Raw genomic sequence first — 20,000 nt, 5'->3', positions numbered from 1 at the left:
ACACACACACCGTGAACACACACACACACACACACACCGTGAACACACACACACACACCGTGAACACACACACACACAGCAGTGAACACACACACACACAGCAGTGAACACACACACAGCAGTGAACACACACACACAGCAGTGAACACACACACACACACAGCAGTGAACACACACACACAGCAGTGAACACACACACACACACACACACACACACACACCGTGAACACACACACACACACACCGTGAACACACACACACACACAGCAGTGAACACACACACCGTGGACACACACACACACACACACACCGTGAACACACACACACACACACCGTGAACACACACACACACACACCGTGAACACACACACACACACACAGCAGTGAACACACACACACCGTGGACACACACACACACACACACCATGAACACACACACCATGAACACACACACCATGAACACACACACCATGAACACACACACACACACACACACACAGCAGAGAACACACACAGCAGTGAACACACACACACACCGTGGACACACACCGTGAACACACACACACACCGTGAACACACACACACACCGTGAACACACACACACACCGTGAACACACACACACACCGTGAACACACACACACACCGTGAACACACACACACCGTGGACACACACACACACACCGTGGACACACACACACACACCGTGGACACACACACACCCCGTAATACACACACACACCGTAACACACACACACCGTAACACACACACACACTGTAACACACACACACACAGCAGTGAACACACACACACACACACAGCAGTGAACACACACACACACACAGCAGTGAACACACACACACACACAGCAGTGAACACACACACACACACAGCAGTGAACACACACACACACACAGCAGTGAACACACACACACACACAGCAGTGAACACACACACACACACACAGCAGTGAACACACACACACACACACACACACACACACACACACACACACACAGCAGTGAACACACACACACACACACACACACACAGCAGTGAACACACACACACACACACACACAGCAGTGAACACACACACACACACACACACACACACAGCAGTGAACACACACACACACACACACAGCAGTGAACACACACACACACACACACACAGCAGTGAACACACACACACACACAGCAGTGAACACACACACACACACAGCAGTGAACACACACACACACACAGCAGTGAACACACACACACACACACACACACACAGCAGTGAACACACACACACACACAGCAGTGAACACACACACACACACAGCAGTGAACACACACACACACACACACACACAGCAGTGAACACACACACACACACAGCAGTGAACACACACACACACACACACACAGCAGTGAACACACACACACACACACACAGCAGTGAACACACACACACACACACACACACAGCAGTGAACACACACACACACACACACACACACACACACAGCAGTGAACACACACACACACACACACACACACACACACACAGCAGTGAACACACACACACACACACACACAGCAGTGAACACACACACACACACACAGCAGTGAACACACACACACACACACACACACAGCAGTGAACACACACACACTCAGCAGTGAACACACACACAGCAGTGAACACACACACACACACCGTGAACACACACCCGGAGCAGTGGGCAGTCATTTATGCTGCGGCGCCCGGGGAGCAGTTGGGGGGGTTCGGTGCCTTGCTCAAGGGCACCTCAGTCGTCGTATTGCTGGCCCGAGACTCGAACCCACAACCTTAGGGTTACGAGTCAGACTCTCTAACCATTAGGCCATGATCTGCCCCATAGGTTTCTCCTGTCAGTTACTGCACTGAAATCATTACAAAACCATGGCTAGACTTTGTAATCTCTCTCTCACACACACACTCACACACACACACACACACACACCTTTCAACACATGCATAAGTCTGTTGAAACAACATGTTTATTATTCTGTAACTTTCTTACATCACCTTTAACATCAGCTGAAGCTCAAACACTGAAAAACACAAACATTCATCTTTCACATAAAAGTTTGTACTTAATTATTTAAAAAGTTCTAATTTGAGGAGTGTGTGACGAGTGTGAGTGTGAGACGAGTGCGAGTGTGTGACGAGTGTGAGACGAGTGCCTACACCTTCTGCACCACCTTCTCCACGTCCCAAACAGAGCAGAGATAAACGACTAGTTTAAATGTACTTTTTAATCATTCATTCTGTTTTACATATTGGGAGATTTTTCAGTTCCACGTGTGTGTTAAACACAAACAGCTCAAGAATGTTTTAATTCTCAAAGTCTGGAAAAATCTGTAACATTCAAATTATTATGAAAAAAAATCAGCTGCTTTAATCGAGTCGTGATATTTTTTATAAACGCTAAAACCTCAGGATGGTGAGATGTGAGAGAGAAGTGTGTCGTGATTCTAATCGTGTTAGTGATATTTATGTGTGTCTCACTCGCGTCCTAATCAGAGTGTTTGTGAGAGCTCAGAAATGACTCTCATAACTCAGTGTGTGTGTGTGTGTGTGTGTGTGTGTGTGTGTGTGTGTGTGTGTGTGTGTGTACATTAACAATAATGCATTCCTCATCTTCATAATGATGTGCTTTAGTTTCACTGAGCTCCAGAAGAGTGAAGTAATAAAACAGAGCAGTGTGTTAATATCGCAACCTGTTTATTTAGAAGTACACACACACGCACACACACACACACCAGGTGAGTGTGTAAGAGGAAAAGACTGCGTGTGTGTGTGTGTGTGGTATGAATCACGCAGAGATGCAGATCACACATGAAGTGATCCAACAGGTTGAGCTGTAGATCTAGTTTCTCTCGTTCACAAACACAGATGTCATAGTGAAACTATGGGATAGGCTGTGTGTGTGTGTGTGTGTGTGTGTGTGTGTGTGTGTGTGTGTGTGTGGTGCAGTGACAGGTGTGTGTTAGCAGTAAAGTGACTATATGAAACTCAGCGTAAAGAAACTCTTGGTATTTAATTGATTTTTTTTTTAAAACAAAAATTAAAACATTATATATATATATATATAATCTCTTCTTGTGTATTAAACAAAACCCTAAATGAAAGATTCCTCCTTTTTACAGAATTCACAGACACACACACACAGACACACACACACACAGACAGAGACACACACACACAGACAGACAGACACACACACACAGACAGACACACAGACAGAGACACACACACAGACAGACAGACACACACACAGACAGACAGAGACACACACACAGACAGACAGACACACACACAGACAGACAGACACACACACAGACAGACAGACACACACACACAGACAGACAGACACACAGACAGAGACACACACACAGACAGACAGACACACACACACAGACAGAGACACACACACAGACAGACAGACACACAGACAGACACACACACAGACACACACACAGACACAGACAGACAGACACACACACACAGACACACGTTTCTTATAAACGCTTGCTGTACATCAGCCCAGAGGAAACAGGAAGTCGCTCAGGATGTGAGGACCTTTTTGTTTTTATGCGGTTTTGTTCATTATCTGACATTTTCATGTAAACAGGATGGTAAATAAAAATAAAAATAAGGATACGTGAGAAATCATTTACATGTACAGCACGTGACAGACTCTTATCCAGAGCGACGTACAAAAGTGTTTAAGTCTCTATCATTAAATACTTTAACTCTGGTTCTTAAGATACGATGAGACTAAAACACTGTTTAAAGAGTTTTTATACACACACACACGCACGCACGCACGCACGCACGCACGCACGCACGCACGCACGCACGCACGCACGCACGCACGCACGCACGCACGCACGCACGCACGCACGCACGCACGCACGCACGCACGCACGCACGCACGCACGCACGCACGCACGCACGCACGCACGCACGCACGCACGCACGCACGCACGCACGCACACACACACACACACACACACACACACACACACACACACACACACACACACACACACACACACACACACACACACACACACACACACACACACACACACACACACACACACACACACACACACACACACACACACACACGAGAAAGTGCTAGCTGGGGACGTTATTAGGGGACGTTCATTCTACCACCTCCAAGGACAGTTTGTGGTCTATAGTTACCCCAAGGCTGTGAGCTGTGACCGAAGGGGAGATCAGATCGTTATACAGGGATATCGTAAGATATATAGTCATGTTGTAGCTAAACACTCCTCTACATACTGGCTGGTGTCTCTGTGATTGACAGGAGAGAGAGTGTAAAGCTGAATTTAATGTAAACACTGTTGTCAGTCAGTGTATCTGTATGAATCTATAATATAAGCGTAACTAAAACCCACCTTAAATCATCTCCTCATACACACAAGTATGGTACTGAAATGAATCTGGATTATTTAGACATAAATATATGGAGAGAAGAGAGAACACAGCAGGGGGACCACAGAGAGGATGTTCATCTCAAACCAGAGCTACATGCCAGCTTACTGCACCGCAGAAGACAAAAAAACACCAGCGGAAGTCAAGCGAACCTTCTGCCATGTGACCACAGACTACAGCAGTGAAAAACATCAGCATGATGATGCAGAAACAACACGACCGTAGGCAAAGATAAAAACACACATAACGCACGTCTTTAGGGTCCAGGAGTCGATTCTGAATCAGAGATCATTTTGAAATTTTTCACTCGTTTACTATTTAACGTGGTTTGTCACATTCATTACATAAAACTCAAGTAGAAAAAAAAAAACAACTGGTTTGATTCACTTCCTTGAGGTTCGTTCAAGGCCATGCAGGAAAAAAGAAAAAAGAAAGAAGGAATAAGTCATTTATGTTCAGTATGTTGCCGTGTCTCGCTCCTCTCAGCTCCTGCTCTGTCCATCATTCTGAGGGACACGTTAACACTCATTAATGTGCTACAGTCGTGAAGAATTTCTTAGAACAGAAAGAGAAGTAGTTTCTGAAAGCTGGATAAACACACGCACGGAGGGGAGACGTGAAGAAACTCGTGACCAGATTACGGAGATTAATATTGAACTGGAATTCCGAGGAAATTCCGAGCTTTTCCAGGGCTAGAGAACCTGCAGGTTTCATGGAGCTGGGAATGTTATTTTTGGAGATACTAAATCCTAACTAACCTCCGTACGGCAGCGGCGAGTATCTGACGCCGCCATGGGATCATCCCTCTGTTGTGAAAGCCATGTGAAAGGTCAGTGATGCGAGAGCACAGAGCTCTAAACTGAGACGTGTGACATCAGTGATGAGGATCTGCTCTGATAATGATCCTGAATTTCAGGCTGTTACAAGTTCTGATGTAAGTTACAAGAAAAAGCAATGACATCATTCTAAAATCTCCTTAGTAACTCACACGAGTCTCACGTGTACGAGTTGCCTGAAAATCTGATTATCCCGGCTGAGAGAAGGGCAAAGACTGCATGTAATCAAACCCCAGAATACGAGCAGGTAGTTATCTGATTAAATGTAAGAGATGACATCATCTCTGAACCTGCACGTGCCCTCTGAACGCCGCTGCCTAACACTTCAGATCTCATCCTCAGGAAGTTTGTGAAACCCCGTGTTCTGTCGGTGTTCTTCTCCGTCCTCCACATTCTATTCAGATCCTATCTGACATGGCAGGTAATAAAACTAACATAAAATCCGGCATCTCATCAGACTCTTGAACGCCATGTTATGAATGTGAGAGAGACAGAGAGAGAGAGAGAGAGAGAGAGAGAGAGAGACAGAGAGAGAGAACAGAGAGAGAGAGAGAGAGAGAGGAACAGAGAGAGAGAGCGACAGAGAGAGCGACAGAGAGAGAGAGAGCGACAGAGAGAGCGACAGAGAGAGCGACAGTGTGATGCTCACTTGACCATATAAACTCATGACTGAACGTCAGTAAGCTGAACTGTGTGATCCTGTGATCAGGGAAATTCTCACCTCCTTACAGCTGTGTGTGTTTCACTGTTTCGATCTGACTGATTAAGATTCAGACCGAGACACAGAACACTTTAATGTCAATAATAAATTATACACAGAGTTTTTTCCAATTAGTGCAATGAAGCAGAAAATGGAGCAACCATGTGTGGTAATCCAGGTCCAGAACAAACGGTCATTTCCAGTCAGAGCAACACAATCACACACACACACCCCCTCACAATCACACACACACACCCCCTCACAATCACACACACACACACCCCCTCACAATCACACACACACACACCCCCTCACAATCACACACACACCCCCTCACAATCACACACACACCCCCTCACAATCACACACACACACACACCCCCTCACAATCACACACACACACACACCCCCTCACAATCACACACACACACACACCCCCTCACAATCACACACACACACACACCCCCTCACAATCACACACACACACACACACCCCCACACAAACACACACACACACACACCCCCTCACAATCACACACACACACACACCCCCTCACAATCACACACACACACACACACACACCCCCTCACAATCACACACACACACACACACACACCCCCTCACAATCACACACACACACACACACACACCCCCTCACAATCACACACACACACACCCCCTCACAATCACACACACACACACACCCCCTCACAATCACACACACACCCCCTCACAATCACACACACACCCCCTCACAATCACACACACACCCCCTCACAATCACACACACACCCCCTCACAATCACACACACACCCCCTCACAATCACACACACACACACACCCCCTCACAATCACACACACACACACACCCCCTCACAATCACACACACACACACACCCCCTCACAATCACACACACACACACACACCCCCTCACAATCACACACACACACACCCCCTCACAATCACACACACACACCCCCTCACAATCACACACACACACCCCCTCACAATCACACACACACACCCCCTCACAATCACACACACACACCCCCTCACAATCACACACACACACACACCCCCTCACAATCACACACACACACACACCCCCTCACAATCACACACACACACACACCCCCTCACAATCACACACACACACACACCCCCTCACAATCACACACACACACACACCCCCTCACAATCACACACACACACACACCCCCTCACAATCACACACACACACACACCCCCTCACAATCACACACACACACACACCCCCTCACAATCACACACACACACACACCCCCTCACAATCACACACACACACACACCCCCTCACAATCACACACACACACACACCCCCTCACAATCACACACACACACACACCCCCTCACAATCACACACACACACACACCCCCTCACAATCACACACACACACACACCCCCTCACAATCACACACACACACACACCCCCTCACAATCACACACACACACACACCCCCTCACAATCACACACACACACACCCCCTCACACCCTATATAATGTAATGTACAGTGATATAATGTGATATAATGTACAGTGATATAATGTGATATAATGTACAGTGATATAATGTACAGTGATATAATGTGATATAATGTGATAATGTACAGTGATATAATGTGATATAATGTACAGTGATATAATGTACAGTGATATAATGTGATATAATGTACAGTGATATAATGTGATATAATGTACAGTGATATAATGTACAGTGATATAATGTGATATAATGTACAGTGATATAATGTGATATAATGTACAGTGATATAATGTGATAATGTATAGTGATATAATGTACAGTGATATAATGTGTAGTGATATAATGTACAGTGATATAATGTGATATAATGTACAGTGATATAATGTACAGTGATATAATGTACAGTGATATAATGTACAGTGATATAATGTACAGTGATATAATGTGATATAATGTACAGTGATATAATGTGATATAATGTACAGTGATATAATGTGATAATGTATAGTGATATAATGTACAGTGATATAATGTGTAGTGATATAATGTACAGTGATATAATGTGATATAATGTACAGTCATATAATGTACAGTGATATAATGTACAGTGATATAATGTACAGTGATATAATGTGATATAATGTACAGTGATGTACAGTGATATAATGCACAGTGATATAATGTGATAATGTACAGTGATATAATGTGATATAATGTACAGTGATATAATGTACAGTGATATAATGTGATATAATGTGATAATGTACAGTGATATAATGTGATATAATGTGATAATGTACAGTGATATAATGTACAGTGATATAATGTACAGTGATATAATGTGATATAATGTACAGTGATATAATGTACAGTGGTATAATGTGATATAATGTACAGTGATATAATGTATAGCGATATAATGTACAGTGATATAATGTGATAATGTACAGTGATATAATGTGATATAATGTGATAATGTACAGTGATATAATGTGATATAATGTACAGTGATATAATGTGATATAATGTACAGTGATATAATGTACAGTGATATAATGTGATATAATGTACAGTGATATAATGTGATATAATGTACAGTGATATAATGTGATATAATGTACAGTGATATAATGTACAGTGATATAATGTACAGTGATATAATGTGATATAATGTACAGTGATATAATGTACAGTGATATAATGTGATATAATGTACAGTGATATAATGTGATATAATGTACAGTGATATAATGTGATATAATGTACAGTGATATAATGTGATATAATGTACAGTGATATAATGTGATATAATGTACAGTGATATAATGTACAGTGATATAATGTGATATAATGTACAGTGATATAATGTACAGTGATATAATGTGATATAATGTACAGTGATATAATGTGATATAATGTACAGTGATATAATGTGATATAATGTACAGTGATATAATGTGATATAATGTACAGTGATATAATGTACAGTGATATAATGTGATATAATGTACAGTGATATAATGTGATATAATGTACAGTGATATAATGTGATATAATGTACAGTGATATAATGTGATATAATGTGATAATGTACAGTGATATAATGTGTAGTGATATAATGTACAGTGATATAATGTACAGTGATATAATGTGATGTAATGCACAGTGATATAATGCACAGTGATATAATGTGATATAATGTACAGTGATATAATGTACAGATATAAATGCACAGTGATAATGTACAGTGCTATAATGTGTATAATGTACCAGTGATATAATGTAAGATATAATGCCACAGTGATATATGTACAGTGATAAAAGTACAGTGATACTAATGTGATATAATGTACAGACTGATATAATGTGCAGATCATGTACAGTGATATAATGTACAGTGATATAATGTACAGTGATAATGTGCATTGTATAATGTGATAATGTACCAGTGCTATAATATCGTGATATAATGCCGTGCTATAATGACAGTATATATGTTGATATAAGGTACCGTGATATAATGGTACAGTGATATAATGTGATAATGTACAGTGATAGTTATAGTGATATAATTTGATATAATGTACAGTGATATAATGTGATATAATGTACAGTGATATAATGTACAGTGATATAATGTGATATAATGTACAGTTATATAATGTACAGTGGTATAATGTACAGTGATATAATGTACAGTGATATAATGTACAGTGATATAATGTGATATAATGTACAGTGATATAATGTACAGTGATATAATGTGATATAATGTACAGTGATATAATGTGATATAATGTACAGTGATATAATGTGATATAATGTACAGTGATATAATGTGTAGTGATATAATGTGATATAATGTACAGTGATATAATGTGATATAATGTACAGTGATATAATGTACAGTGATATAATGTGATATAATGTGATAATGTACAGTGATATAATGTGATATAATGTACAGTGATATAATGTGATATAATGTGATAATGTACAGTGATATAATGTGATATAATGTACAGTGATATAATGTGATAATGTATAGTGATATAATGTACAGTGATATAATGTGTAGTGATATAATGTACAGTGATATAATGTGATATAATGTACAGTGTTCTAGTGTACAGTGTTCTAATGTACAGTGTTCTAGTGTACAGTGTTCTAATGTACAGTTATATAATGTGATATAATGTACAGTGATATAATGTACAGTGATATAATGTACAGTGATATAATGTGATATAATGTACAGTGATATAATGTACAGTGATATAATGTGATATAATGTACAGTGATATAATTTGATATAATGTACAGTGATATAATGTGATATAATGTACAGTGATATAATTTGATATAATGTACAGTGATATAATGTGATATAATGTACAGTGATATAATGTGATATAATGTACAGTGATATAATGTGATATAATGTACAGTGATATAATGTACAGTGATATAATGTACAGTGATATAATGTGATATAATGTACAGTGATATAATGTGATATAATGTACAGTGATATAATGTGATATAATGTACAGTGATATAATGTACAGTGATATAATGTACAGTGATATAATGTGATATAATGTACAGTGATATAATGTACAGTGATATAATGTGATATAATGTACAGTGATATAAAGACATTAATGACAGAACCACCACAGACCGAACGATAAGGTTTTGGGGTTTAATCTCTGACCTACAGGTTTTACAGCCTTTATAATTACACTTCTAACAAAAACACAATTTAAAGCAGCGCTACGAGATTATTATCATAATTAGATCTGAAAACGTGTAAAGATTAAAGACTAGATATATAAATCACGTTATTGTTTCAGTGATTTAATAAATGACACTTTCTGTGTTTATATTAAAAGATTTCAGGAGGTGGTTAAGTCGCAGGGGAACATAAGCTAGGCTAATGCTAATGCTAATGTCCCACAGTAGCTACTGAGAAACAGATTTATTTAAACCGCTGAAATAGTTTTATACATCGAACAAAACATCGATAAACACAAGTATTTAGGACACAACGATAAACCAAAGGAACGTTTAATCGGGCAAGAATATAAGTATATGATCTATGGAATTAGCTTAGCTTAGCATAGTGATCTATACAATCTGTTTTAGTTCTGTTCCATTGAATACAGCAATAACACGACATATGTTATAATAACTAGAGAAAATGCTTCAACACACACACACACACACACACACACACACACACACACACACACACACAATAATACACAAATATATATATATATATATATATATATAAATATACACATACACACATATAGACACACACACACACATATATATATATTAGACACACACACACACACTCACACACACACACACACACACACACACACACAATAATACACAAATATATATATATATATATACACACACACACACACACACACACACACACACACACACACACACACACACACACACACACACACAAATTAAACAGTCTACTTACACGTAGATGATGGACATGAAATGCATGAACCAGAGGACAATAAATAAAATAAATCCGAAGATGGAGAAGCCCTGCATAGCGAGCTCCAGCAAGGCCATGGTGTACAGACACCACTGCTCTGTGTGTGTGTGTGTGTGTGTGTGTGATTCAGCCCAGAAGTCCTGTGTGCTCATAAAGTGGGCGGGGCTACAGCTCATATCCTGCTGCAGAACGTTTGCGTATGGGCGTGATCAATACCCATGACGACAGACGTCTCGCCCTCATAGACCACGCCCACCATGACATCTTGGTAACCGTTGACTGTATAATAATTTCTGTCAAAAACATTTTATACCATATATAAATATACACATATTTATTAGTGCGTTATAAATAGACTTTATAAGGGAATAAAGACTCTGTTTATGTTATTAATAAAGTCTAGCTTCATCTGGCCAAAGAAGAACTTTTTATTATATACAACAAATAAATAAATCTGTGTCAGTGGTGTGTATAAGAACACATGAATATGTGTTAGTTATATTTACATCACAATATGTGTTAATTATAATTATATATAAGTCTGCGATATGTACGTAAGAGTAAGCAGGATCATATTGAGTGTATGAACAGATAATATACATGTATGGAGGTAAACTAGGGTAAGTCATGAATTTACACTTCTATACATTTATAATGATGTAGAGAAGATGTGACAGAGTGGAGAGTGGAGCAGAACAGCAGGTGATTACTGACACTGAAGGATCAGTGAGACGTGTAGAGTTCAGTACGTTTAGGGGAATAAAAGTGTCCCTGAACTACTGCTTCTGGTCTGAATGGTCCTGTATCTCCTCCTGGATGGGAGGAGGTTTGTGATGATGTTGTGTGTATTAGACACCAAGAAAGCTGAAGGTTGATTTAGTAAGAAAAGTAAATCTTAACGAATCCGACAAACAAAAATATAATTATTTAATAAACAAAATAGACTGCATTATGTTTTCAGCTCCACTTTTATTAGTGCACTTGATGGAACAGGAGCTCAGCTTTATTTACAGGAGTTTGGATTGAGAAGTGCTTTTTGTAAGCAATTCTACATTAAGATCAATATTTTTGAAGAGATTTAATTTGATATATAGAGTTGAACCTTTAACAATAATGTCCTGTTTATTCAAAAAGAATTCAGACTTTTCTGTAAAAAACAACAACAACAACAACACAATAACTCTGAACCATATGACCAGAGGCATGTGTGATCTTTAGCTGTCACCACTGTTTCCTGACACTTGTTTCAGGACACTTTGTTCTCTCTGTGATAAATAAGTGAAACGCTGAGCTAACAGCCGCTCCTGGGTGAGTCATTACACATGATGTGACATCACGGGTGAAATAAAATAAAACAATAGAGCACGGCTGAGTGAAGTCCAAGAAAGCCTCATAAATTATTTATATCACTGGAGATGAGAAGCGTTGACAAAAATAGCCGACTGAACAATTTACAGTCTTATGTAACACATAATAATCACCTTGGTCTAGATAAAATAAATAAGACCCTAAAGCCATAACAGTGGTTATGGAAATAACTACAGTATAGATTTAAAAGTAGGTGTGGTCAGTGATTTTCAGGAGGAGACTTGTGTGTACTGTTCATGACGACTCTGAGGATCAGCAACATGCACCCAGACAGGAGCAGGAATCACCTGTCAATCAAGCTGGGACAGTATTCAGGGGTTTGAACCTAGAAAAGGCCTGGGTTAGGGTTAGGGTGTGACTCCATGATACATATGAATGAAACTCATAACTTAAGTGGTATTTCCTTTCACACACACACACACACACGCGCACACACACACACACACACACACACACACCTTTAAGACCTTTAAGACGCTCTGATTTCCATGTGTGCTGTTATGTTATATAAAGTGTTGTATTTCTGCAGTAATAAGGAGGCTGTGAGTAATTATAAAGTGTTCATATGTGTTCATTACTCATTATATTTACAGGTCTACAGAAGTATGAAACTGTGTGCTAAAAGTCTGTAGATGTCAGAGTCAGAAAGTCTCTGGGGGAAAGTCGTGGCCTAATGGTTAGAGAGTCTGACTCCGAACCCTAAGGTTGTGGACCACGACAGAGGTGCCCTTGATCAAGGATCAAGGCACCCCCCAACTGCTCCCCGGGCGCCACAGCATAAATGGCTGCCCGCTGCTCCGGGTGTGTGTTCACGGTGTGTGTGTTCACTGCTGTGTGTGTGTGTGTGTGTGTTCACTGCTGTGTGTGTGCACTTTGGATGGGTTAAACGCAGAGAGTCACCGTACTTAGCTGTATGGGTCACTGTAGTTAGCTGTATGTTTAATAAATTAAGTGAGGCTTCCTGTAGAGCAGGAGGAAGAACAAAAATTTTAAAATAATTTAATGAGGAAGAAGAAATTGGAGGGACACATTAATGGGAACAGGAAGTAGTGATTGTAAAAAGTGATAAAGAAACAAGATCAGACACATCAGTCCACTCCATAAAACAGATGATAGAAGCTGTTATCAGAAGAAAGCATTAAAATTCAGCCAGGTTTTTAACTCTGGCTCTTTGGTCTTCATGGTACTGTATATTACAGAAAGCTGGTGTGTGATTAGAGGGACGTGAAGATGAAGGTCTCAGGTGAACATTTCTGGAGTCCTTCTGAACTCACTCAGCTTCTGACTCTACACTTTCCTTTATTATTAGCTGATAAACTATGATTAGACTTCATGAGTAACTGTAATGATAGTTTATATATAATAGCAGGCTGTGTTAATAACTGTGTTATTATTTATAAGTACTGAAATGGAAGAGAAGTAAATAAAAAAAACAGGAAGGGTGTGAGGTGTAGAGTAATTAGACACTGCCACCTGCTGGTCAGCTTTAGGAGCTGCAGCTCTGGTGACCCAGGAAATAGAATAATGCCGCATCCGTCGCCTCCATTTTCTTCTTTTGCCAACTAGCAGCTAAGCTAATGATGATGAGTGACGTATAATTTCCTCAAAACAATATGATATATAAGTGAATATACTCAAATAAATTGATTAATCTGAAGCTAACACTTGTGTAAATACAGTAAACTCAGTTAAAGGTGCTGTGTTTACTGCTAACGCTGTGAGCCGCCATCTTGGTGTGACGTCACTCACTGTACTGGGGTGAGGAAGCTGAGATTATTATATTCATAAATATCATTATTCTAAATGCAAAACTCTTTTTTATTCAAACTTCAAATGAAAATGTAATTTGAATCTATTGAATTCTCTACAAATTTAAAAAGCAATAAGAATAATAGCTTTGCTAAAGGACTAATAATAATAATAATAATGATAATAATAATGATAATAATGATAAGAAGAATAATGATAATAATAATAAAAACAACAACAACAACAACAACAATAATAATAATAATAATAATGGTTATTATTATTATTGTTATATAAAGAACAAAAACAGGAAAAATTGAGTTTTTTGTTTTGTTTTGTTTTCCTCTTGCCAAAGGTTCTTGTGAGGCTCTTTAGTAAAATGCAGCATTGTTTGATCTAAACAATGAGACAGATCTCTAGCTGTATGTAAATAAATTATGGAGTGTGTTTAGTTTTCTATCACAGGTCTTTATTTCAGGGGGTCACGGTGTCTTAGTGGTTAGCACGTTCGCCTCACACCTCCAGGGTTGGGGGTTCGATTCCCGCCTCCACCTTGTGTGTGTGGAGTTTGCATGTTCTCCCCGTGCCTCAGGGGTTTCCTCCGGGTACTCCGGTTTCCTCCCCCAGTCCAAAGACATGCATGGTAGGTTGATTGGCATCTCTGGAAAATTGTCCGTAGTGTGTGATTGTGTGAGTGAATGAGTGTGTGTGTGTGTGTGCCCTGCGATGGGTTGGCACTCCGTCCAGGGTGTATCCTGCCTTGATGCCCGATGACGCCTGAGATAGGCACAGGCTCCCCGTGACCCGAGGTAGTTCGGATAAGTGGTAGAAGATGAATGAATGAATGAGTGAGTGAGTGAGGTCTTTATTTCTGCATTCATGCTAATATGATATAGTTTTAATAGTAACAGCTACACACACACACACACACGCTCCACAGATATTACTGTGTTTGTATTTATCTGGTATGTATGGAAGGAGTATCCAGTGTCAGCACTTTGTAACAGTCAGAGATAAATCTAGAAGGTTGCCTGTGTTTTCTTTTTGTCTTATTAAAGTAAAGAGAGAATAAAGAGGCTGGTGAGGGACCCCCTGTTTGTAGCTGCTATAATGTGAGTGAAAACAGGAACTTGTTTCTCAAGCATTAAATGTAAGTGACTAAAACTAGATGTCATTCTTTTATAAACACAGCATTGTAACGGTTAAAGGCTTCGATGGGTGTGTGTTAAAAAATAATATTGACCTGGGGCTAAAATAGTTCTGTTCCTTTGTGACTAGACACCAAATGATTAACAAACGATTCTACAATGTTGTAGAAGTTACTGTTGAAGTCAAAGAAGAAACATATCACACTTCATCCATCCTGACTTTACATGAACCTTGTATGATGCTTTTTTCCCTTAATTTGTCACCCATCTGTATACATACACTGACTTTATCGGTCCTCATGATCTAAACTCTTTAAACTCTGGACAAACTGCCTGAAGATTCAACTGTTTTGTTTGTGATGCATTAAAATACCTCTACAGTTTCAAACGTGCATGTCATCATCATCATCATCATCATCATCATCATCATCATCCTCCTCCCTAGGGCCTGTTTCAGAAAGCAGGTTAAGTGAAAACTCTGAGTATGTTAACCCTGAAATGAGGGAAACTCTGGGTTTTCTGTTTCAGAAAGGGAGGTAAGTTAAACCTGAGAAAGCAGGTTAAGTTAAGCCCGTTTCTGAAAGAGAGGTAACTTATACTCAGAGTCAGTTACCATAGTAACTTACTCTGTGAACCTAACCTGGTCAGGAGCAGGTTTTCTTCAGTAAACCCAAAGTTTCTGTCGGTCTCCTCCCGTTTTTAAAGAGGAAGTGACGTTTAAACACCTCATTCATTGCCCACATTTCAGTTACGCAGAGAGCAGCAAAGCGAATGTGGGATGTGGTAGCTCAGTGGTTAAGGTGTTGGACTACTGAGCAGAAGGTCAGGGGTTCAAATCCCAGGTCTACTTAGTTTTTGTGGACACAATTGCTCAGTTGTATAAATTAAAACAAAATATAAGTCACTCTGTTTAAGGGGGTCTGATAAATGCCGTAAATGTAAAATGAATGAAATGACGTGTCCTTTTATGGACGATCCTGTTGATGAAGAGTCTGTATTAATTTTTTTGAGCCCAAAGTGGATTTTTGTCACATCCCACAAGATCCATAATCTCATCCATGCTTACATCAGCCATCACGCCGTGCTCTTACATCCAAGTAGATGCTTTGTGTTGTCTTACGTTTCTTTGTGAATTGTAGTTTTGTGTAGAACATCGGGGATGTAGAACATATTAGTAAGGCTACTGATTGCAGAGCGGTCAGGAAAGTGTGTCTCGCTCTTAAGTGCTTTCTGACCATTTTTGTATTGTTTCCTAATAAAATAAAATAATTTTATTATTTTATTAATAATAAAAGAACTGTTCTTTTATAATTAAAAAAGAATTTTTTAATTTTTTATAATTATAATTAAAACTGTTCTTTTGTAATTAAAATAACTGTTCTTCCGGTTTCACCTCTGATATTATAACAGTTGGGAATTTACTGTAAAATAGTTCTTAATTACTAACTACAAATTACATCTTCAACCAGTCTAATTAGATTAATGTAATAATTACTATCTCTAGAAAGTATTAGTCTACTTATTAATTTGGTCTATTTACTTATTAATAACTTTCTAAATCCCAACTCAACATCAACCACTTAAACAATAAGGAGAGACAAGAAATGAACAATATACAACTGCATGAATTATCCTTGAATTGAACAAAGTGTGTAACTAGAGGGAGAAGTTTACATTAAAATAGAACTTTTAAAGGTATATATATATATTTAAAATTCCTATTCTCCATATGCTTGCATAAGCACTTCCGGTTCTGCTGGCGAGAAATATGCAGACTTTTCTTTTGACTGACGCTGTTGCCATGGTGACTCATTATATCTGCGCTCCATTGATAATGGCTTTTTAAAGTTGTAGTGCACGCGCTTAACTCAGAGTCAGTTTAGAGTTAATAAAACTAATTTCAGCTGTTTGTTAACTCAGAGTTTCCCATCTCAGGGTTTGTTAACTCAGAGTTTCCCATCTCAGGGTTTGTTAAGTCAGAGTTCAAGTTTAAACTCAGAGTTTGTTAAACCTCCTTTCTGAAACAGGCCCCAGCTGATTGGTTCATCAGTTAATCAACACTACAACAGACAGTCAGTAAAAAAGACTTTCGCTGTTGACTGATTATAATTGTTATAAACTTTTTAAAGCTCCACTAATTACACTAAGCACACTGACGATTCTTTTCAGCTTATTTGAATATTAACCCCCCCCCCCCCCCTATTCGTATTTTCTCTGAAAATTCGAATACGTCCATATTTATGAATCGATTCTCTCGAATGGCTCACTTCAGGGAGTCGTTGGGATTCGGTTCGTTGGTGATTCACTGGCCTCCTTGTAATACAGAGTGTTTGTGAGAGCAGTGATGGCCTGAGCGCGCGCGCACACACACACACACACACACACACACACACACACACTCTCTCGCTCTCTCTCTCTCTGTTGACGAGCGCGCGCGCTGCAGATCAGGATTAAAGATGGTTCTGCGGAACTTGTTCCGGGCCATAATCATGGGTCCGCCCGGTTCGGGGAAAGGAACCGTGTCGTCTCGGATTACTGAAAGTTTCGGGCTTCAGCATCTGTCCAGTGGGGACCTGCTGAGGGCCAACATCAAAGCCAAGAGCGGTGAGAACACTAATGTCTAATCTCATCTGTTCAACACGAATCAGACGGAGCAGGAATTCAGATCAGGAAGCTCAGGTGTCTGATCTTCTGTCTGATCTTCTGTCTGATCTGCTGTCCGATCTTCTGTCCGATCTTCTGTCCGATCTGCTGTCTGATCTTCTGTCTGATCTTCTGTCTGATCTTCTGTCTGATCTTCTGTCCGATCTGCTGTCTGATCTGTTCGGCGGAACATCAGAGGGATGGAAATGAAACAGGACGCTGAAGTTATTGTGTAGTTTTCTGTTCGTTATTTTTTAAACTAAAGGCGCGACACGTGAGCTGTTTTTAGTCGTGTGTGTGTGTGTGTGTGTGTGTGTGTGTGTGTGTGTGTGTGTGGTACCCTACAAAACTGTGTACGCTGCAGAAAGTTAGAAAAAGATCTGTGTCTGATTTTGTGTCTGATTTTGTGCGCACTTTGTTTCTCATTATAACGAAGAAGTTGTTGCTTGTGCTGTTTTTTTTTTTTTTTTTTTTTGCACAGTTCCAGTTCTTACAGTTCACTTCCTGTTAAAGTCTCCTTAATCTTCGGTACACACACACACACACACACACACACACACACACACACACACACACGCGCACACATCTCAGACCAACTGTTACAATAATGTTACAATCCTAACATTAGTTTTTTATATATATATATATATATTTCTACACACGTATATACACGTATACACACACGTGTGTACGTGCAGAGGAGGAGCCAGAAGGCAGGAGGTGGTTTGTCACTAATGCTCGTCTCATTAGTGTGTTTGTGGGAACAGATCTGAACTGCACCTGAGTAAATAATTAACTGTTAAAGTCACCTTTAAGGAGCTGAAGGAGTTTCTTCTTCTGTTAGGACACAAGACCGAGCGGGACGAAGAAACCTGACAAGTGTGTAGGATCATCAGAGACAATGATGTCGACATCTAAACAACTGTTTGTTGCATAAACATTAAATGATTTTGAGGCTTATTTCTAACATTCATGTAGTTAATTTTATTATAGAAATACTTTATAATTCAGCCAGTAGAATAAAGAATGACTTGAAGGTAGTCATTAACTCGACTGCAGAAGTCACTTAAACCTCGTCACAGGTTAACGTGGGGTAAAGTGATGAGGTAGTAACGAGGTAAAGTAGTGAGGGAAACTAAGGACAGTGCAGCATCAGGTAGATTATAATTTCTGGCTAAATGATAAATCCTCGTCTGCTCCGGAGACAACAAAACCAAACTGACCCCGGAGACTATGTTACTATGGTAACGATAAAGCGTCAGTGTGAGTCATTAATATTAACCTGATCTACAGTCAGAGCTGCAGTTAGACAGAATGAATGAACTCTGTGGTGTAAACAGCACGTGCGTGTTAAACATGTTCTATAATGTAAGGTGAAGATCTGTTCAGCTGATGGTTGTGTTCTGGTGTTCTGTACAGAACTGGGTCTTCTGATGAAGTCATGTATAGATCAGGGTCAGCTGGTTCCTGATGATGTCATCTCTCGCCTCATCCT

General features: G+C 39.7%; 2 protein-coding genes across 2 annotated transcripts in view; one reads left to right on the top strand and one right to left on the bottom strand.

Moving 5' to 3' along the window:
• The window catches only part of ugcg (UDP-glucose ceramide glucosyltransferase), a 29,676-nt gene extending 17,941 nt beyond the window's left edge, over window positions 1-11,735 (bottom strand). Inside the window, exon 1 of the mRNA XM_060895750.1 lies at window positions 11,577-11,735. Coding sequence (XP_060751733.1) covers window positions 11,577-11,674 — 98 coding nt within the window. The 5' untranslated portion in view covers window positions 11,675-11,735. The remainder of the gene's footprint in view (window positions 1-11,576) is intronic.
• Window positions 11,736-18,233: 6,498 nt separating this feature from the next.
• Window positions 18,234-20,000, top strand: part of ak3 (adenylate kinase 3) — a 6,778-nt gene continuing 5,011 nt past the window's right edge. Inside the window, exons 1-2 of the mRNA XM_060896191.1 lie at window positions 18,234-18,466; window positions 19,925-20,000. The exon at window positions 19,925-20,000 is cut by the window's right edge and continues 44 nt beyond it. Of these exons, the coding sequence (XP_060752174.1) occupies window positions 18,319-18,466; window positions 19,925-20,000 (224 nt within the window). The 5' untranslated portion in view covers window positions 18,234-18,318. The remainder of the gene's footprint in view (window positions 18,467-19,924) is intronic.

The sequence above is a fragment of the Tachysurus vachellii genome, chromosome 20 (assembly GCF_030014155.1).
Source record: "Tachysurus vachellii isolate PV-2020 chromosome 20, HZAU_Pvac_v1, whole genome shotgun sequence".
NCBI lineage: Eukaryota > Metazoa > Chordata > Actinopteri > Siluriformes > Bagridae > Tachysurus > Tachysurus vachellii.
Note: the sequence above shows the minus strand (reverse complement) of the source record. Positions and strands in the feature narration are given on the sequence as shown.